The 23,008-nt window shown below is 38.6% G+C and overlaps 1 protein-coding gene and 1 long non-coding RNA gene across 2 annotated transcripts; both read left to right on the top strand.

The window, feature by feature from the left end:
- The first annotated feature begins 2 nt into the window (after positions 1-2).
- LOC128319675 (uncharacterized) lies at positions 3-4,426 on the top strand. The gene is made up of 3 exons (XR_008303158.1): positions 3-141; positions 860-1,076; positions 2,594-4,426. It is a non-coding gene; the product is annotated as an uncharacterized LOC128319675 (long non-coding RNA).
- Positions 4,427-5,581: 1,155 nt separating this feature from the next.
- LOC113527073 (inactive all-trans-retinol 13,14-reductase) lies at positions 5,582-15,919 on the top strand. The gene is made up of 11 exons (XM_053238439.1): positions 5,582-5,821; positions 6,423-6,605; positions 9,916-10,157; positions 10,289-10,484; positions 11,312-11,509; positions 11,820-11,939; positions 12,086-12,224; positions 13,355-13,464; positions 13,634-13,800; positions 14,930-15,089; positions 15,491-15,919. Exons 1-11 carry the CDS (start codon positions 5,665-5,667, stop codon positions 15,655-15,657), a joined length of 1,839 nt encoding a protein of 612 aa, XP_053094414.1. The 5' UTR covers positions 5,582-5,664; the 3' UTR covers positions 15,658-15,919.
- Positions 15,920-23,008: the final 7,089 nt, after the last annotated feature.

Below are 23,008 nucleotides of genomic sequence, written 5' to 3'. Positions count from 1 at the left end.
ATGAAATGTACCAGGTGGATGTGACATTAGACTTTCATTCTTCTGTTGCACTGGATTCTTCTATTGCACTGGATTGAAGTCCCAACCAAATCCTTCCCAAGATCATATCCAGAGTGAGAGTAAGTCCAAAACCACTTACAGGTAACTAGTCTCGTCACAGTCAATGTCAAATTCAGTCCTTTTTTTTGTCACGTGCACAGTATGCCAGAGGCAATTGTACATTGAAATGCTTGTGATGAGGCTCTATAAACTCGCTAAGGCCCAGATACAACAGAAGAGAACACACAAACCTTCTTTAAGAGAAGTGACTAGACAATAATTTCACTAAATACAAACAGTACAAATAGAATACAATACTGGAATGTGGTTGGCTGTAATATTTACTTAAAGAGCAGCAGAAAATGACAGTCAAAAGAGAATACAGCAGAGAATACAGTGATAAATGTCCTATAAAAGGCAGAGAGCAATATGCTTAAAGTGACACACAGTTATTTAGTAGTCTGATGGCCTGCGAAAAAAAAAAAACGGTTCCTCAGCCTGTTCGTCCGTAACTGTGAGCTTCGGAAGCACCTACTAGATGGTAGCTTGACGAGCAGGTTGTTCAGAGCTGGATGAGTGCAATCCTCCATGATATTGTGATCCTTCCTCAGGCAGCTATCTGGTAGATGCCCTCTGAGTTCCTGTGTTTGCTGCCTGTAATTCGATCAGCTGCCTTTACCACTCTCTGCAGGGTCTGTGATTGGTGCCAGTGCAGCTGCCAGACCAAAAATCCACAATCATCTCTTTAGTTTTTCTGACATTGAGACAGAGGTTGTTGTCACAGCCACACTTTGATAGCGCTCTAATCTCACCCCTGTAGGTTGTCTCGTCCCCGCTGGTGATGAGGCCTAGGATGGTAGTGTCATCAGCAAATTTCAGGATGGTGTTTGAGCTGTGCTTGGTGACACAGGTGTGTGTGAAAAGGGAGTACAGAATGGGGCTGAGCGCACATCCTTGTGGAGTGTCTGTGTTCAGAGTCAGCTTGGAGGACATGGAGTTGCCAACCTTCACTTCCTGGGGTCTGCCAGTCATGAAAAGTGTGTATTTTTTTTTAGCACTTTACTCTTGAAACCCACTTGGTCCCACCACTGAAGTTAACAGTGACATAAGTTAACATAAGTTACCAATAGGAAAGAAAGATCTGATGATTGACACTACAGAGTAAACCAGCATGAAGTTCTAATGGACCTGGAAGTCTAACTGACTCCAGTGAGAAAGGGCTTGGTTTGACAAACAGGTACCTGACACACTAACACCAACAGCAACCACATTTTTAAGGGAACAGCTCAATTTCTAGTTAATCTTGTTGCTTGTGTCAGGAGTGCACTGTATGATATCAGCCTTACTAGCAAGCTCTGGGATAATCTTAATTTGAAAAAATTGAGAATCTTATCACAAGCTACAATGCATGATTCAAATTTTAGCAGACTGGTAGCCAGAAGGCCACAACTCCACCCCAAACTGCATACTCCTGTACTGATTAGTATGTTATAAATAGTATGTTATAAATAGCACAACAATGCTTGTACATTACATATTTGTTGTATGTATGACCAGGATAAAGCAGCTACTGAAGATGAATGAATGAATGAATGAATGAATAAGTGAATGAATGAAAGAAAGAATATATTATATTCATAAATTCAATATATCAAACCTCCCTTTTATCTCCAAGATCCTAGAAAAGGTTGTAACACAGACGTTATGCTCATACCTACATAGGAATAACATTCGTGAAATGTATCAGTCAGGATTTAAGCCTCATTACGGCACAGAGACAGCGCTGGTTAAAGTGGTAAATGACCTACTACTGGCCTCTGATCAGGGTTGCTTCTGTTGCTTGAACTTAGTGCAGCTTTTGACACCACTGATCATCTCCTTGATAGACTAGAAAATGTTGTTGGAGTTAAGGGAACGTAAAATAACAAGCAGTAAAATAACTTGGTGTGATTTTTGTCTCCAGTCTTTCATTTGAAGCTCATATACTGTAGATAATATTACTAGGCTAGCCTTCGTTCATCTCAGAAATATTGCTAATATAAGAAATATAATGTTTATATAAATATAAATAAAACTAGTTCAAGCTTTTTGTACTGCTTGGTTGGATTATTGTAATGCGACACAGTCTCAGTGTTTAAATCTAGACTGAAAACATATTTGTTTTGTCAAGTCTTTTGTGAATAGTTTTTTTCTTGGGTAAAGGAGCAGATCTGGAGGGTTCATGGTTATAGAGTGTTGTGGTGAGTTGGGATGTTTGAATGCTGTTGGACCCCCAGTCTCATGCATTCACTCAGGTTTGTTGACGGTGGAGTGGCTGGCTGCATTATGTCCCAGGGCACCCTCATATCTGTGTTATCTTCTGGCTCTCCCTTTTAGTTATGTTGTCATAGCTAGTCTTGCCAGAGTCCCTGCTTGCACTCTGCACACAATGTACATTGTCCTTAACCATTATATGACAATAAGCATACCTACTAATCTGTGTTTTTCTCTCCCTCCCCTTTTCTCTCACCCTCTCCCTCTCTCTCTCGCGCTCGACCCCTTCTTCTGGTTGGAGTTCTCATCACTTGGATACCACTTGCTGCTGCTGAGGATGGCCCCATATGGACAGCCTAAAGATATATGAGATTATTGTGGATGGTACCACTTAGAAAACATGAAGATGGCTTTGTACTGCAATTGATACAAACAGTTTTGCTATGATGGCTTAGGACTGTTATTGCTTTGATAGCTTTAGGACTGCAGTTTGCAATGGCCAGTTTTGCACTCAGTCTCCATCAGTGAACAGTTGATAACTTCAACAAAACAGACTTCATGTGTAAACTTTAATGAATTTTCTTGGTTACACAATTGCACTTTTTGACCATGTAGTACACAGTTATAGAAGGGAATTATTTATAGGATGAGGATGGGTTCCTTTTTGAGCCTCGTTCTTCTCAAAGTTTCTTCCTCATGAAGTCTCAGGGAGTTTTTCCTTGCCAACGCCACTTTAGCGATAAATTTATAAATGTAAAATTTATATCTTATATCTTATTTCTGTAAAGCTGCTTTGTGACAATGTCCATTGTTAAAAGCACTATACAAATAAAATTGAATTGAATTGAGTTATGCATTCGTTTTTTGCTTCAAGTGGAATTCTTTTATGAATAATTAACATAAATTAAACACTGAATGCTCATATCTCATACTCTCACATGCACACAGTACACTCTAAAGGATTGTCTACACTGGGTTGCTTTGGTCTACTACAGACCTGAAGAGCTCAAGAGCAGTAAGGTTCCAACAGGAAGAGGGTGAAGTGAGTTCGAGGGACAGTACGGTAATAGGATAAAATGCTTTGATCTTAATCCTGAGATGAAGTCTGGAGAATAGGATTAAGCATTATGACAGACAGGTAGGAAGAGTGCCTTAGTGGACCGGAGAAGGCTTGACACACAGATCTCATTAGCATTAACTGATATTGGGACATCTGTAAAGCTCCACACATACAGAGTAACTTTTTTTTTATCAGTTTATCATGAATGTATCATACACATAGGCAACAAATAAGCAAGGAATCCAAGCGCATAGAATTAAAATCCATCATCAGCTAGCAAAGAAGTGGTGATGCTTTTTTTTTAAACTAATAAATAGATGCATAAGTTTATATTACAGAATATATTACCAAGAATGAGAATAGGCATTCAGTTCAATTGAATTTTATTTATGTATATAGTAGCACTTTTAACAATGGATATTGTCACAAAACTACTTTACAGAAATCCGGATAAACATTTAAAATTTTAAATTTTACTAATGTCCGCTATATACCCTATCATTTGTCCTCTCTAAAAATACTTTCATTTTTGAACACACATGAAAGAAATAGATCCATGAAGATTATTGGGAAGTGAAGGAGTGTCTTGTGCATGTACTTTTTATTTTAAAGAATGATGAACCTGATGAGAAGGTGAGAAAATTAACGATCTCTTTTTCCTCCTTCAGTCATTTTTGACACAATTTTTATTACACTTGCAGCACGTATAGTAATCTAAATGGGTCCCTGGAGGACTAGTGGTTAGGCCACATCGCTCTCACCACTGCGTCCTGGGTTTGATTCCTGGTCAGGGAACTACCCCCAGCCAGTGGGTTTACGTGCAACAGTGCGCTCTCCGTGCCGGTCCCAAGCCCGGATAAAAATCGGGGAGGGTTGCGTCAGGGAGGGCATCCGGCGTAAAAATTGTGCCAAATCAAATACGTGGACCAATGATCAGCTGTGGCAACCTCTAACAGGAGCAGCCAAAAGAGGAACAACAACAACATATAGCAATATAAATAAACTCCTGGGTGTATTAATTTACATGTACATACAGTATGCTTTAATGCTTCTTATACTGTGACTAAATACACTTTTTAAATTTTGCTTTTAGTGTTTCCAGAAATAAAGTCATCTTTGATGTACCTAATTTTGTTTAAGTATGCTTCAATTCAACTTTTACTAAAGAGTACTTCCTACGCTGTATTAAAACATACCTTGGAAGGTATTACATTAAAGTACTTTTTAAATAATATACTTAAGTTGACATGACAGTTAAAAGTATGTTTCAGTAATAATAGTTCTTTACAGCATACTGAACTATAGTTTAGGTATTACTTTAAAATATATTTTTTGAAAAATACAGAAACATATATTTTAGATGTACAGTACTGTGCAAAAGTCTTAGGCACATGCAAAGAAATGCTGTAGAGCAAAGATGCCTTCAGAAATTATTATGTTTCTACATAATAAAAAATACTAGCAGTAAACAGTAATAAATGAAACAAAGTCAATATTTAATGTGACGATCCTTCGCTTAAAAAAAAAACAGTATCTCAGGTACAGTGTGTGCAGTTTTATAATGAAATGAGCTGTAAGTGTTACTGAGCATCTTCCAGAAGCAGCCACAGTTCTCCTGGAGACTTTGACTGTCACACTTGCTTCTTATTTTTGCAGCAAAATCCAGCAGCTTTCATTATGTTTTTTGTTCGGAAAGTGTCTCTTATGTAATATGCTGCTTTCTTTACTGACATACAAACATTTTTCTGTAAGATTTAATTTTGTGTTTCGAAATCTAAAAAGTTTTTGTACTGACTCGATAATGTAGAAGTCATAAAATACAAATCTATAACAAAGTTTGTACTAAAAATAGGGTGCCTAAGACTTTTGCACAGTACTGTATATCCAAAAAGTGAAGTGAAAAATGTGCTTTTAATATTCTTCCTACTTGAAGTATACTATTTATGAACTTAAGATATTTACTTTAGATATTTACTGTATATGAAATCTAATAGCAATGCTCTCACTCATTATTTCTAAGAATTGGTTTGGCCAAACATTACATATATTACATTATAGCTGATTATTTTATATACTATTTTATATCCTTTTATATACTATCACCATATATCACCTCTTATCTTTAATGTTGGTCTTATAAATTAATTTACCCATCATGCCTTTAGACCTTTAGCACTTGCTAGCTATAAAACTGCTTTTGAGAGAGAATACTTTTATCAGTGTTGCAACAATAATAAGTTTATACAACACTGCAGCGGGAACTGTACAGCTTTACTCATTCTGACTACAGCAATTGTGTTGTTTCCTTCAGGATGTGGTTGCTGGTGGTGATGGTGTGTTTTTTGGTTTGGGCTGTCGGTACTTACTGGTACCTCTTTGGCAAACCGAGCCCTTTCTCAGTGGAGTCAGTTAGACCTCCGGGTCCATTAGAGCTGGACCAGAAGAAGAGACACAAAATTCTGAAGCAAGGTGAGTGAATGAGGATTCTGTACACATTACAGTACATGTTGGTTTGATTTTTTTTTTAAAGAAAACGGGAGGTTTTTTGTTTGTTTGTTTGTTTTTAAATATCTTTCATTTCTTAAGCAGGTCCCTGACCTTAGGTGATGCTTGTGTGTTTGTGTGATTTGCAGCACTGCACAATAAAACTTAAAATGGCATCTAAATGTAGAATATTTTGCTCAAATAAAACACAAAAATGAAATGAAATTAATGAAATAATTAATTATCTTATTAGCAAGATTTTTATAAATAGAAGGAGCATATAATGCAAGGTTCACAGATTTTCTTTTTAAGATGAAGTTGAAAAAGAAATATTTATATGCCATAAACTAATAATGTGCTAGTCCATCTTTATCTTATCTTATCTTAATTGGATTAACAGATTTGGCCAACTGCCCATAGTGTTAAAAGACACTTACCTAAACTGCTCTCATGATAAAGGAAACATTATGTGAGTTAGATGAATCTAATTTTACAATTGTATTGAATAGAAAAGCTTATTTTTTTACATAACCTGATCAAAATGATATCTGTGGGTTTACAATACAAATTTGATTTGTTCCCGTAGGCTTCAGGAAAGAAAAGGTTCCCGAGAATCTGGATGCCATCGTGATTGGCAGTGGCATCGGTGGCATGACAGCAGCAGCTACACTGGCCAAACTGGGCAAGAGAGTGCTCGTGCTGGAGCAGCATGACCAGGCTGGAGGCTGCTGCCACACTTTCACTGAGAAAGGATTCGAGTTTGACGTAGGTAAGAAATCATGCAAGTACATTTTGGACTTTGAGTTTCAGCATGTATTCCTGCTTCATCTCCAGTGTCGCAGTGAAGAGCTACAGATCCACATGACCTCGACTGGGATAAAGTGGTTACTGAAGATGAATGAACAACTTAATTAAGAGCAAGCCTAGCAACCCAATACTACAATTATTCTAATTATTATTATGGAATACCAGTAAAGGTCAGAGAGTGATATTTGGCTAAACTAACACTTATGGCTTTGGGTCCTGTCAGTGTCAATGGTGCTAAGCGGTAGCCTAGACATAAATACATACAGTCCCTTGCAAACGTATTCAACCCTTTAAAAGTCATCAGATTCATCAGGGTTACAATAACACTGACATATTTTGTGCTGTGTCAAGGCTGACTCGCAAAACTAATTAATTTAAATTGAAATTGGTTTTATGTAAGAAAATATTCAGTTTGCATAAGTATTGAACACCTGTGCTATGGAAGCTCTAAGTTTACACAGATGAAAGATATTGCTCTAATGAAGACACAATTATCTTACAGTTGGCCTCTCCTTGTGAATCATTAAAAACCTTTTACCGGAAAAAAGACCCCCTTAATTCATCATTGGTCAGATTGTGAGTCTGAAGGAAAGCTGTGGAAATGAAGACCAGTGTGCATTCTAAGGAAATTAGAGATAAAGTTATAGACATGCAAAACATAAGAAAAGGTTACAAAATAATATCCAAGTGATTAGATGTCTAAGTGAGCACTGTTGGATCAATTGTGAGGGAATCAAAGCTGCATCATATTACCCAGCCACTGGTGGGACAAGTCCATCCCTCAAAACTCAGCATCACAGCAAGAAGGAGCCTGATGTGGGAAGCTACAGTGAAGCCAACAATCACTTTGAAGGAGTTACAGAGTTGAGTGGCTGAGATTGGAGTGAAGGTGCACCAGTCAATGATATCAAGAGTTCTAAATACACAATTAGCCTTAACATTAAAACCACAAGCGTAAGGATCTGAGCGACTTTTACAAGGGCCAAATCTTGATGGCTAGAAGACTGGGTCAGAGCATCTCCAAAACAGCAGGTCTTGTGAGGTGTTCCCGGTATGCAGTGGTTAGTACCTACATAAAGTGGTCCAAGGAAAGACAACCAGTGTACCGGTGGGGAGTGAATGCTAGCCCGTCATGTTCAATCCCACAGAAGAGCTACTGTAGCACAAATTGCTGAAAAAATTAATGTTGGCCATGATAGAAAAGTGTCAGAACACACAGTGCGTCGCAGCTTGCTGCTTCTGGAGCTGCATCGCTGCATACCAGTCAGAGTGCCCATGCTGACCCCTGTCCACTAGTGCCTACAATGGGCATGTGAGCATCAGAACTGGACCATGGAGCAATGGAAGAAGGTGGTCTGGTCTGAGGAATCACGTTTTGTTTTACATCATGTGGATGGCCGGGTGCATGTGCGTCGCTTACCTGGGGAAGAGATGGCACCAGGATGCTATATGGGAAGAAGGCAAGCCGGCGGAGGTAGTGTGATGCTCTGGGCAATGTTCTGCTGGGAAACTTTGGGTCCTGGCATTCATATGGATGTTACTTTGACACCTACCACCTACCTAAACATTGTTTCAGGCCCAGTACACCCCTTCATGGCAACGGTATTCCCTAACAGCAGTGGCCTCTTTCAGCAGGATGATGCACCCTGCCACACTGCAAAAATTGTTCAGGAATGGATTGAGGAACATGACAAAGAGTTCAAGGTGGTGATTTGGCCTCCAAATTCCCCAGATCTCAATCCAAACGAGCATCTGTGGGATATGCTAGACAAACAAATCAGATCCATGGAGGCCCTGCGTCACAACTTACAGGACTTAAAGGATCTGCTGCTAACATCTTGGTGCCAGATACCACAGCACGCCTTCAGAGGTCTTGTGGAGTCCATGCCTCGACAGATCTGATTTGGCGGCACAAGGGGGACCTACACAATATTAGGCAGGTAGTTATAATGTTGTGGCTGATCGGTGTACAACTGGCCTGTATGGAGGATGGCTAGAAACTAAAGAAAAAACCACATCAATGCACATCTGGGGTTTGCCAGAAAGCATCAGAGTGACCCAGCTAAAATGTGGGATATGCTTTTGTTGGCCAAAATTCAAAATGCTATGTGTGGCACAAACCTAACACTGCCCATTCCTGGACTAGCACCATCCCAAAAAACTAAAGCTTGGGAGAAACTTCAGCTTTCAATAGGACAATGATCCCAATTCAAGTGGTTGAACAACCAAAAGGTAAATATTCTACAATGGCCAAGTCAAAGTCCAGATCTTATTCCAACACACCAGACCTAAAACTATTCTACCAAAAAAAGTGGTTCTACCAAGTACTCGTCTGAAGGGGCTGAATACTTATGCAAGCAGCATTTTAAGTTTTAACTTTGAAGCTGACAAATAATGAATTTGACTTTGAAAATTTACTTTAACAGTATATGGTTTGCAATGAAAAAATTAGCTGGAACAATCTGTGTAAGTGTCATTTGTAATCCAGGCAAATTTGATGACTTTTAAGGAGATTGAATACTTTTGCAAGGCACTATATCTCATAGAAACTCCAAGTGTTTGTACTACAAAATTGAATGCATACAAGTCTCTTGATGCTTAAAACTTTGTTGTTTGTGGCCACGTTCAAGATGTAATGTTTTACGATTACAGCAACGAGGCTGTTGTTATCCCAGTGAAAGCCGAGATGCTGCCCAAACAGATGCCATAAACTCATTTGTTAGCTGAACAAAGTTAGATAAACGTGTCCATTATAGGCAACTCCTCAGGAAGAATGTAGTTACAGAAGATTAATGAATAACTGTACAGCTCAATGTCATGGTGTTTGATATATTTTGGTGTAGTATTTTGGTTGCTAATGAATTCAGGCAAATAAACCTCTTTGGGTTTTTTGTAAACACAAAGAGATGTGCATGTAACTTGGTTGCAAAAAGACCTAAGCAGCCTAGCAACCTGATGCTACTTGACTATAATCTGACTGAAGAATCTAACAAGAATTATATTTAGAAATTGGATTGACAGAGCTCCTCGAACCAATTATCTATCCTATCTCTTCTGTTGGCTTGGAAAGGTATCTTTTTGGTAGTATGTGGGTAAAAAAACGAATGTGTTAATGAACACTTTTGCAATTCTGACACTAAACAGCACAACGTGACATTTTCAACAAATTCGGCTTGCTCTGTCTTTGCAACCAGGAGGCGAGGCTGAAACAGCGGTTTCTTTTAACAGCAGTGTGCAGACTTTTTATATCCACTGTATATGTGTCTCTACAGGACTACATTACATTGGTCAGCTACATGAGAACAGTCTGTTTAAGATCGTCATGGACCAGATCACAGAAGGACAACTACAGTTTGTGGAACTGGACAAGCACATTGACACTATAGTGATAGGTAGCGGAGAGAAAAGCAGGAAGTACACAATCTACAGCGGCAAAACTGAGATGGAGGAGCATCTGAAGGAGCAGTTCCCTGATGATACCAAAGCTGTAGAGGAGTTCTTCAAGATCATGAAGGTAGTGCATCTCCCTGATTTAGAAACCTGTTTATTTACACAAACCAAAAGTGCTTAGAGCAGGATCCTCTTCTCTCAGCTTTTGGAGGATCTTTATAATTTCCGAAACAAGATGCATTTATTTTTCCTCAGATGTCAGCCAGGAACACACATCTTTTGGCTGCACTAAAGCTGATTCCTCAGTGGGTGGCACTGTTCCTGCTTAAGAGTGGCATTGCCAACCTCTGCTCCTCCATCTTTCGCCTTGTAGGCACTAATGCCACTGCAGTTGCTGACAGTCTGACCTCCAACAAGGACCTCCACATAATCTTCTACTATCTTTTCTATGGTGAGACACTGCTTGTATTGATCTATATATTACTCTGGCAGTTTTACCGGTCATGGGTGTCACGGTGGTGCAGCAGGTAGAGCTGCTTCCTCACAGCTCCAGGGTCATTGGTTCTATCATGAGCTTGGGTTACTGTTTGTGTGGAGTTTATTATGTTCTCCTCGTGTCTGGGTGGGTTTCCGACAGGCTCTCCAGTTTCATCACACTGTCAAAAACATGTTGGTAGTGGAATGGCTATGATAAACTGGCACAATGAGTGTGTGCATGGTGCCCTGTGTTAGACTGGCATCCCATCCAGTGTGTGTTCCCGGAATAGGTTATGGACTTTTTTGTAACCCTTATATTCTTTATATTTGACTAAAAGCAGAGCAATACTATTATTGAATATTGTTTCTCTAACACAACAGCTTTTGTTCTTGTCTTAATATCTTCAATGAACATGAAAACCATTATTGGAGATCACCTTTGTATTACAGAGATGATGTTAAGGTCGTTGGTGTAAGTATGCTAAAAATGCAGAAAAAACATGATTTTGATTTTTTTTTTTTGTACATCTGAAGGAAAATGGTGATTTTTTTTAGTTATTTTGGTAGATTTTGTGAGTGTTAATCCATAAAATTCCTTAGAATTAAGCTATTTTTTTATTGACAGCTATTTATTTTTTTAATAACAATACTATTATTGAATATTGTTTCTCTAACACAACAGCTTTTATTCTTGTCTTAATATCGTTAAGGAATATGAAAATCATTATTAGAGATCATGTCTGTATTACAGAGGTGATGTTAAGGTCATTCCATAGAATTAAGCTATTTTTTTATTGACAGGCGTTCCACCCAAAGAGTCCAGCTGTGTGATTAATGCTTTGCTGTTGCACCACTACAAGCGTGGAGCGTACTACCCAAAAGGTGGCGCCAGTGAAATCCCATTCCACATCACTAAGGTCATCCAGAAATTTGGCGGACGCGTGCTGGTCCGTGCTCCTGTAAATCGCATCCTGGTTGACAATAAGGGAGCTGCATATGGTGAGTGGCAGAAGACGATTACAGCCATTTCTCTAACCAAATAATGCACTACTTACTGCTGCCATTTTATATAGCATGTCCTCTTTAAAACCTGTGTATGTGGAAGCAGATAAACATACAACATACGAGGTTGTATGTTTATCAAGCCATTCATTTTTCCATACATTCATAAATAATCACAATTATGTCACTGAACTGATGAAGTCTCTCAGATGAATGATGTTCAGGACAGGACAGTTATAATATAGTTTAATTTTCCCTTTTTAAAGCTGAATGTCTAGAACACGCAGTAGTTGTGGCTTTGTTATAGGCGTCACTGTGAAACAAGACCAAGAGGATGTGGAAGTGCGGGCTCCTGTTATCATCTCCAACTGTGGAGTCTTCAACACCTTCCAGAAACTTCTTCCATCACATATACAATCCAAACCAGGTCAGCTCTTCAACCATTAGTTCTTATACATTACTTATCACTTACTTATCATTGCTTTGGTGTCTGGATTTCAGGCATTAGAATGTTAAAGCATGTTAAATCCAGCACTAAACATTCCTTAAACATGCTATGATCCCATGTTGCAGAGATTCAGAAGCGGCTGAATATGATGAGACCTGGACGAGGATGCCTTTTAGTGTTCTCAGGTTTCGATGCCACACAGGAGGAACTGGGCATCAATTCTAACAACACGTGGCTCTTTAAGTCTAACGATATGGATGTCATGTCAGTACAAAAGCATGAAAAGGTTATATAACATGTAAGGAATAAGGCACAATGTGGAATTCTGTTATAGGTAAAATAAATAAATAAATAAATAAATCGGTCGGGAGGGAGATGTGTGCGGCAAAGTGCCATTACCACCACATGTGGATTATTTTCCTATAACAGCACATCATGAAGTGTTTTATTCCTCTTATACCACAGCTGTTACAATTCTTTATTTATTAAGGAATGAAACTGTGCTTTTTAATGGTTTATTGTTACATATAATATTGTGGAACGATTATAAGATTACACTTGCATTATAGCAGCTCACCAGCTTCTCCTTTTCTTTCTTGAAGTTATTAATATAAAAACTCCACACAGCTTGTCATGTTCCATAGAAACCAGAAAGCGCAGATTCCTGAAGACTCTCCCGTGGCAGAAAACCTACTGAGCATTACTAAGCATTTATAAATGTTATATCAACATCTCCTTACAAAACTTCACCATATCAACAATTTTACATTTTTCCTTGTTAAATAACATTTTCCATCGATTTATTATTTGCCTTAGACTGTGTAGATCGTCCGACATACAGGTCCCTGTGAATGAGCTGTCAGAGCTGCTGTTATAGAAAATAAATCAACACCTTCTGACCAATCAGAATCAAGTATTCAACAGTGCTGTGGTATTAATGCTTATATATTTCTGTGGCTAACAAGGCAAAGGCACATGAGTCTGAAGAGTAGATATCTGTAATTTTTGCAATTTTATTGGTTATTAGTAAAATCTAGCACTTTTTAATAAACTGCATATGTTTCAGCAGTGTAAAGGAAAACTTTATTAGTTGTCTGGCCTAGTTTTCTCATCAGACTTGTTCTTATGTAAAGTCCACAGGGTAGTGCTGTTGTTTAAACCTTGAGAGAAAGTTAACCACAGCACAATCCCAGCACTCGACTCTTTGCCATTCTTCCACTGGACATGGTTTTATTCTTACTATATTACAGGCTTTGAGAAGAACGTGGCCAAACCCAGCGTTTCTGTACTTCATGCTTCAGCAGGATAATATGCATGGCTATTCCTGTTAAGCACATGTGGCAAAGTGGCACTGCAGTGAGTTTTCACACTTCTGATGTTATGTTTATGTAAAGGATGGATGAGTTCTTCAGTATGGGGAAGGACGAAGCTCCAGATAACGTTCCCATGATTCACTTTACGTTTCCATCTGCCAAAGATCCCACGTCGAAGATCCGTCACCCAGGTACAACCTCATGTTTCAGCAGAACACGTTTTACTTTTTAAAAATGCCAGACGCAGCTCAGTGATGTGGCAAGAATACATGCTACTGTCCACTCAAGGCAACAAGGCTTTGTTTTGTACTGTGAGAATGTTGAGACCAATATTAGTAGCATCTCCTGTTTATTTTTCAGGTAAATCTTGCATGACCATTCTGACAGTGGTTAATTATGAATGGTTTGAAGAGTGGAAGGACACTCCAGTGAGAAAAAGAGGGGATGACTATTTAGCGTACAAGATGAGATTTGCCCACAATCTCTTTGACTGGGCCTGCAGCCAGTACCCCAAACTGAGAGACAAGGTAGCCATCATTTCAGAAATAGATTTCAGTAGCACCATCACATGTAATATTTTGTATTAAAAGTCACAGCGGATTAAAGGTAGAGCATAGTTTATAAACATACTCACAGGAACACCTGTACTCCTCAGGTACTCCTTCATGCAGTTATCCAATCATGTGGCAGCAGTGCAATGCATAAAATCATGCAGCTACAGGTCAAGCGCTTCAGTTAATGTTCATATCAAACATCAGAATGGGAAAAAAACATGGTCTCAGTGGCTTTGACCGTGGCATGGCTGATGATGCCAGATGGGCTGGTTTGAGTATTTCAGAAACTGCTGATCTCCTGAGAATTTCACACACAACAGTCTCTAAAGTTTACACAGAGTGGTGTGAAAAACAAGAAACATTCAGTGAGCGGCAATCTGGGACTACAATGAGCACAGGTTAAGTGAAACCGGACATTTGTAGATTGGAAAAACTTTGATTGAAATATGTGATCTCAGTTACTTTGATTGCGTCTTGGGTGTTGATGCCAGACAGGCTTGTTCGAGAAACTGCTGATTTCCTGGGATTTTCATGCACAGCAGTCTGTAGAGTTTACACAGGATGGTGCAAAAACCAAAACACGTCCAGTGAGCAGCAGCTGTGTAGGTGGGAACACCTTGTTGATGACAGAGATCAGAAGCCAGTCTGGCAGAAGATTACAGTAAATCAAATAAGCACTCTTAACTTTGAAGTTTGAACTATGTAGAGCAGAAAAGCATCTCAGAATGCACAACATGTTAAACTACAACGGCAGAAGACCACATCAGGTTCCACTCCTGCCATCCAAGAACAGGAATCTGAGGCTACAGTTGGCACAGGCTCACAGAAACTGCAGAGCTGAAGATGGGAAAAAGCAAAACCATGCAATGTTTTTCCATTGTTCAATTTTCCAGATTCTGTGAACCTATGCTAACTGTAGCATGAAGCTCTTGACCTTTATCTGCATGCTGTCATGCTTTTCACTGCTGCACCATGATTTGCATGAGTGAACATGGGTACAGGTGTTCCTATTAAAGTTGTCAGTGATTGGATTTTGTAAATACACTACAAAACCTTTACTCTTATTCATGAACTCTTATTTTTCTTCCTCTTTACCTCTTAGCTGGTATATCAGGAGGTCTCCACTCCGTTGTCTAACACACACTATCTTGGTCGTTACCTCGGAGCCATGTACTCAGCTGAGCAGAACTTGGAGCGCTTCCAAGCAGAAGCCATCGCCAGAAATCGTTGTGATACCCCTGTCAAAAATCTCTTCATTTCAGGTATAAAAAGCCTGTGTGGTATTCAGTAACTAAACATTTCTATGGTTCTTAGCTATGCTTTGGAAAGGATGGTGCGCTTATATTTGTCCATCATGACATTACAATCCAATTTACATGAACCAGCTTGTATAGAAAGTTACAAGTGGTTACTGTTAGGGTCAGCGGCAGGGTTTGCAGATGTAGCTTTTTTAAACCTCTTCATTCATATAAAATCCAATGACATTCCTGCTCATTAGAATCCTTATGAAATTTGGTGACTGCACAGCTCCTTCCTTAATTAGAGTCAGTTTGGACCTCATTGTTATATCCTTGAGTGCCTGGTTATCTGAGCTCCAGCGCATTGGTCTTGGATTCCAGGGTTTGTTCACTGATTATGTGACTGTGTGTGTTTGTGTTCTCAGGTCAGGATGTGTTTAGCTGTGGTATTGAAGGTGCATTACACGGTGGCCTTCTCTGTGCCTCCACGGTGCTCAAACACATTGTGTACATCGACCTCTTGATGCTAAAGAAGAAACTGAAGAGGAAGAAGGCGAGGGAAACTGCTGAACGGGTCAAAAAGCTGCTGTGAATCAGAGGGAAAATCTACAGCAGCTGACGGAAGCAATGACCTGCTAATTAGTGGCACAAATGAATTTGTTTATTTTACATAGCCAATCAGCATTTTATCTTTATTACAAAAGGCTTAGTCCAAGTTGGGAAATATGCAAACTTCAGGTCAGAAGTCAGAAGAGAAAAGTCATATTCATGGTAAAATTACATCCTGCAATAAAATAATTTATTTTGGAAAACCACAGCATGCAGTTACAGACGTAGCTATGTAGAAGTCTAGATTTACTTTAATTCATATTTGTAATGTTGTAATGACAAAAAGATTTAGACAAACAAACAATAAATAATAATAATTTAAAAAAAAAAACACACTTTTGAGGGAATTTTTCTGATTTAATAAAAATTTCCATATGAATGCAAATGTACACAATCATCTTTATCTCTATATGGAATTCATGCATAGATTTCATTCATTTTGTTTTAATAACATTGCAAAGAACAATTGCATCCATTATATCCACCTAGAGCATCTGTAACTTCTATTATGTTGTGAATTTGCTCAAACACCTATGTACGTCTTATTATGTTCTAATTATACATAACATACTCTTTTTATACTTTTAAGCATTACTGTATAATATAATGGTACAGTAGGTAGCACTGGTGCATTGCTGCCTCTTCGATCCTGAGCTCAGGTTACTGTAGCACATTCTCCCTGTGTCCAAGTGGGTTTCGTCTGGGTTCTCCGGTTTCCTTCCACCTCCCAGAAACATGCCACTAGAGGCACTGGTGACTCTGGTGACTCTAAATAGCCCTCAGCTGGGAATGAGTGCATGAATGTGTGTGTGGTGTCCTGTGATGGACCGCAGTTCCTGCCTCACACTCAGTGTTCCTGGGATAGACTCTGGAATCACTGCAACACTGGGCAGGATAGAATGGTTACTGAAGATGAATGAATGAATGAATGAATAATTTGATGCCACATAAAAGACGTTGATACAGAAGAGACAGCAAATAGTCTGTATTGCTGTTCCCCAAGTCAATTCCTGACAATGCAATCTCATTAAAAATCTTTTAGGAATTCTGATTAGGTTTTAGTTAGATTGATTCACCAATCCTATCCCTAACCTTTTTTTTTTTAACTTTGATTTACTCTTCACCTGTTTTAACATCCATTAGTCCATGCAAATTGGTTTAAATGTGCAATTATAGCATGGTGTTTGGGATTTTCCTCACTCTTAAAATACTTAAATAAACTAGATCTATATTTGTATAAATACACAGTGTGAGAGAATAGTGTCACTCTGGACGGGGAACTGTATCCATGCATGCTGATGTGTGAAATAATCCAATAATCAACACATTACGTAATGCCTTTAACTGTTTAAGCAGAATCCTGGTGCCGGTGTTGTTCTGACCTGTGTGTGGGGATTACAGGAAACCTCAAACTTCCTCAACTAAGTGGACATTTCCTCTGGGAAAAGCGTGCAGATTGGTTGGCATAACATGGGCCCTGATGAATGAAAAGAGCTGTGGAGGAGAGGAGGAGTGAGGGATGAATGCTTTCACTGTGTGTAGCCACAGCGGGATGTAAACTCTCATCCAGCTCTCTGCTCTTCTCTATTCGCTGTGAACACAGACCTGCACACTGGGGGTGATAACCTGTGGTCACGTACAGATGATATGATTTATTACATCTGTCTCTAAATTGCCACAGTGCACTTGATTTTTATATAGTATCTTGATTTGTATATAGTAGTAAATTAGTGTATTATACTCCACATTACAATGTTTCAACATTATGGATACAACAGAGCACGTCTTTATATTGATCACTTTAATGTATTAGTTAAGTCAGTTAAATGCTCCGAATATCAGTATCTGTATTCAGATTTAAAGCCAAAGTGGTGTTGTCTAACACACAAAAGTGTTTTGTTTGTTTTTTAATTAATGTGAATTGGAAAAGACAAAAAAATTTACCACTTTAATTTTTCATTAACACGATATACAGTATAACAAAATCAGTTATAGTGACTGTATGATTTATGGTTTTCCGGGTACAATATTCACTTAATACCAACGAAGAACAATGAAAACCTGCACAATGAACGTACAAGTTAATATTATTTAAATGATTTGAATTGAATGTTTTTGGAGACCTCAGGGGAGATATGCTGCCCTGTGCACAGCGTGTGGTCTTTGTGTGCTATATGGAGCGGCGGCTGGGAACTGTTCAATTAAAATTGTCTTTGCACAACAGAGGGACCCCCAAAAATAACAGTAAACCATGGCCTTCGATAGTAGCTTTGTATAAGAATATTTACAATATTTGAACATTATTGACTGATACAACAGTGCATTTGTATATTTTGTATATTCACTTCTATGTTTCTATTTCTTTGTATTAGGGGTGTAACTCTTGGTTAAGTGCTCCAAATATCCCTATCTGCATGCAGATTTAAGCCTAAATTTGCCTAAATAACCAAATTGATGAACAAAAAAATTGCGAACAAAAAAAAGTACGGTAGTTGTGCTTCCTATTCATTTCTGTATTTGTATTCATTTAGAACACATTATATGTTTAATCCATATAATGTATTCATATTCAGTTACATCCCTACTATGTATGTATTATTTGTTTCACTCCAACAGCTTATATTGTAGCCCTATATCTATATCTATATGTAGCTGAAAATCGTTGCACTATAGGTTGAGAAGGTTATCTAAAACATTCACAGTAATGAACTTAATTAATATCAACTCTTAATTAATATCAACTCAGCCTTAGGTCAATATGTTAATGATGCAGAGTAAAGAACATAATCAGGCATCAGTGAAAAGATAGGAAATTTACAGTAAAAAATAAATAAATAAATAAAAATAAATTTTAAAAAGTTTCACAGGGCTTTACAGGAAAAAGAACAACATTAAAAGAAAGTAGAAAGAGAAAAGACAACAAAAATTTAATCTAATGCAAAGCTGATTAAATGCAATATTCAACAGATGAAAATACAAATAGAAACCACACATTGATGATAAACAGACAATAAACTTTGATGGTTCGGGTTACTGTCTGTGTGGACTTTCACATGTTCTCCCTGTGTCTGTGTGGGATTCCTCTGGGTTCTCCGGTTTCCTTCCCATAAACACACAGATAGATGGATTGTTGGTGTTGAATTGACCCCAGGTCTAAAAGTGTGTAATAAACTGGTGGTTGATCCAGTGTTCCTGCCTCATGCTCAGTGCTCCTGGCCTCCACAGCAACCCTGAGCAGGATAAAGTGGTCATGGAAGATGAATGATAAAATCAGACAGAACAATTAATAAGCTAGAGAATTCCAGATCATGCTGCCATCCTTATTACTCCACCCTCTTCACTGGAGACATTTACCATAAAAACAAGTGCAAAAATATTAAAATCAACTGAGGGATGGTTTTATGAACTGGTGTAATTTTGCTCCTTCATTTTGGTGCATGTGAGAATTTATACACTGCCATTTTAAATTTGTTGTAAATTATTATTCATGGTAATGCTCTTCAGTTTGCACTCTCTTTGTCTCCTGAAGATTTTCACCAAGCTGAAATAGCAGTTGGAGGTCAGAAGTCAGAAGGAGAAAAATCATATTCATGGTAAAGCTACATCCTGCAATAAAACCTTTAATTCAATTCTTCATTCCAGATGTCTACAACTGCCCCTGAGCTTGTCTCCTCCATCAAGGCCCAGTCTGCAGAAGACCCCTTAATCAAGGTAGTTCCTGAAGACAAGAACTCCTTTAAATACAAAAATGCTTGTGAAAACGTGTAAGAATTGCCTTTTGCGAGGTCAGGTATGCTTTGGATGTAATGGACATGACTCAGAGAGGTTGCTAGGCTTCATGTGCTGGAGGCTTATTAACAGTAATGTTCGTAATCCAAAACTCAACAACAGGCCAGGGTCAAATACAGTGATCTCCAAAACCAAAACCAAATCAAACACAGTCATGTCAAGTGTTCCCAAATCCAAAGGGCAAATCTAAAGAATAGTCAGGAGGCCAGACAGGGTTCAAAACAAACCAATGCACAGTATTTCACAAGATCCAAAGAGTCATCCAAATGGGTAAACAAAGAAGCAAGGCAATGGTCATATACAAGCGTCAGAACAAGAAAAAGCAATGCAGAACTTACACAAGCAGTAAGACTCAGCAAGACTTCGCAATGACCGTGTGCTTTATATACTGACTGAACAGGAATAATACATGATAACAGAAGAAGTGCCTGTAGCATTCAGGGGAGGTGCCCTCTGCTGGCATGGCTATGAAATGTACCAGGTGGATGTGACATTAGACTTTCATTCTTCTGTTGCACTGGATTCTGAGTAAAGCATGTTGGACCTGTTTATCGAAGGCTATAATGCTCAAGATTCAGTTAAAGACAAAATAGTTCCCAAGATCATATCCAAAACCACTTACTGGTAGCGGGCTGTGTAGGAGCATATCAATGGTTGGTTGTAACAAATACAACCCTTACTTTGAGTCTGAATGAGAGTGGTAGACCTACTGATTCTGAGTGAACTGGTACTTGCAGTTCATGAACGAAATGAAGGAACTGGTAATTGTCATTTGTGCATGAAATGAAGGAACTAGGTGAACAAACGAGGATCTGCTGATTCACTGATGTCGGCTCAGCTGATATACGCATGTCATTCGTTCACTTCGCCATGCTTTCAACAAGAAGAGAAAGAAGGCAGAACAGTGCATTTGAAAAGTGTGTAGCACTAAGACAAGCCTTATTTGTTGTTGTTGTGAGGTTCATAGCATAATCCGCTATACATGAATGTGTAAGAATGACTGATGGCTAGTTTTTTATGGCTATTTTTATTGTAGCCTTGAAAACTACTTCATACACGTGTGTAAAAATGTTTATTTTTTTTCTAATTTCATTCGTATCCTCTTTCGTAACCACTCTCTCAAATCTAGCCTGCACTGACTGAAATGTCTTTCTTGAATATAAATTCACCAGACCTTTTCTTTGTGGATTGAACATTCCAATTTTAATAAATCATAATACTAAAACTTGTCTCTGGAAGACTTTGCATTTTTAAATGAATGTTTTGCATGAATGAAACAATGACTTACTCGTAATATCTAAAAAGACACTCACTGGCACCACCTACTGGTGTAATGATGTAACCTACGGAAAGGGTCACTGAATGAATCAGTGCACAAATCTTTTTTGGTGACCAGAATTAAAAGATTCGAGTCACCGTGATGAACCGAAATTAACACCGCTATTCCTCATCCTGTTCATTCATGACTGTAATTTTCGAAAGGATGGTAGTGTCATCGGCATACTTCATGATGATGTTTGAGCTGTGCTTGGTGACACAGGTGTGTGTGAAAAGGGAGTACAGAATGGGGCTGAGCGCACATCCTTGTGGACTGCCTGTGTTCAGAGTCAGCATGGAGGACATGGAGTTGCCAACCTTCACTTCCTGGGGTCTGCCAGTCATGAAAAGTGTGTATTTTTTTAGCACTTTACTCTTGAACCCGATTTGGTCCCACTACTGAAGTTAACAGTGAAGTTGGTTACCATAAGTTACCAATAGGAAAGAAAGATCTGATGATTGACACTACAGAGTAAACCAGCATGAAGTTCTAATGGACCTGGAAGTCTAACTGACTCCAGTGAGAAAGGGCTTGGTTTGACAAACAGGTACCTGACACACTAACACCACCAGTAACCACATTTTTAAGGGAACAGCTCAATTTCTGTCAAAACAAACACAGTCTGGCCAAACCATCAACTTTTGCAAATGAACATTTGAATAAATCAAAGTCTTCCAGGTTAATCTTGTTGCTTGTGGTGGGGGCACACTGTATGATATCAGCCTTACTAGCAAGCTCTGGGATAATCTTAATTTTAAAAAATCGAGAATCTTATCACAAGCTACAATGCATGATTCAAATTTTAGCAGACTGGTAGCTGCTAAAGACTGGTAACTCCACATACAACTCCAAACTGCATTCTCCCGTACTGATTAGTATGTTATCAATAGCACAACAATGCTTGTACATTAGATATTTGTTATATTATTTTGCAGCAATGTGTAGTAGCTGTTTGGATTTAAAAAAATATCAATTGGTTTGTTCCAATCATTTACATCTGAAATCCAACCAGTTAGATTAAAGTGAAAAATAATATTAATAATAATAAAAGTTCCTTTTGCATAGTCTGCATGTAGGGAAATAAAAAAATTTTTGAAAATCTGGTGCATTGATATGTCCACACACACCCTCACACACACAAATATGCATACAATGGAATTTTACTGTTTTTACTCCAAAATATAGCTATTAAAAGTCACTGGTGGTTGTTATCATTAAAATAATTCCAAGTGGAATTAGTACATTCCCAATATTATTAGCCTGGAAGTTGTGTTATTCTGGACCACTACGTAGTACGGTAGTATACTGCTTGGGACAAACCCCAAGAGTCAGTGAACAGTGAAAGTTATGAAGTCTGATCTACACTCTTGGTTTCTGAGTGAATGTCCTTCCATCAAGTCGGCTAGATCAGGGGCTCTTACATAGTGTATGACTTCTGACAATCTAGCTAAATTGACAATTTAAAACTCTTCCTGAAGTTCTGACAAGAAATGGTAATAGTAAAAATGTTTAGACTACTGTATAATGTATACATATCACCATGTCAGTGCCTCTTTCCAACCATGGGGAGCAGAAAAGCATCTCAGAATGCACAACACATCAAACCTTGAGGCTGATGGACTACAAGAGCAGAAGACCACACCAGGTTCCACTCCTGTTTCTCCCGTTTTTCAATTGGTTCTCCAGTGTCCTCCCACTGACTAATCCCAGCATATGGATTGGTGACTCTAAATTGTCCCTAGGTGTGAAAGAGTGTGTGAATGTGAATGTGTGTGTGTGTGTGTGTGTGTGTGTGTACATGGTGCCCTGCAATGGACTGGCATCACATCTAGGCTGAATTCCCTCTCAGTGAATATGGGATCAGTAGCTACTGAAGATGAATGGAAGAATTAATGAAAATTTTAATACTGGGTTCGAATTCATTTATGAATAACTAACATTAAATTAAATACTCACATGCAAACAGGATTGTCTACACTGGTCTGCTTTGATCTGCTACAGAGCTGAAGAGCTCAAGAGCAGTAAGGTTCCAACAGAAAGAAGGTGAAGTGAGTTCGAGGGACAATACGGTAATAGGATAAAATGCTTTGATCTTAATCCTGAGATGAAGTTTGGAGAATAGGATTAAGCATTTTGACAGACAGGTAGGAAGAGTGCCTTAGTGGACCGGAGAAGGCTTGACACACAGATCTCATTAGCATTAACTGATATTGGGACATCTGTGAAG

This window comes from Pangasianodon hypophthalmus, chromosome 12 (assembly GCF_027358585.1).
Source record: "Pangasianodon hypophthalmus isolate fPanHyp1 chromosome 12, fPanHyp1.pri, whole genome shotgun sequence".
NCBI lineage: Eukaryota > Metazoa > Chordata > Actinopteri > Siluriformes > Pangasiidae > Pangasianodon > Pangasianodon hypophthalmus.
Note: the sequence above shows the minus strand (reverse complement) of the source record. Positions and strands in the feature narration are given on the sequence as shown.

What these genes read in the sequence shown, in the direction of transcription:
- LOC113527073 (XM_053238439.1), top strand. Translation starts at nt 5,665, where the DNA reads ATGTGGTTGCTGGTGGTGATGGTGTGTTTTTTGGTTTGGGCTGTCGGT. An exon ending in ACATATACAATCCAAACCAG is followed by an intron (nt 11,940 to 12,085) that starts GTCAGCTCTTCA and finishes CCCATGTTGCAG; the next exon opens with AGATTCAGAAGCGGCTGAAT. An exon ending in ACCCCAAACTGAGAGACAAG is followed by an intron (nt 13,801 to 14,929) that starts GTAGCCATCATT and finishes TTTACCTCTTAG; the next exon opens with CTGGTATATCAGGAGGTCTC.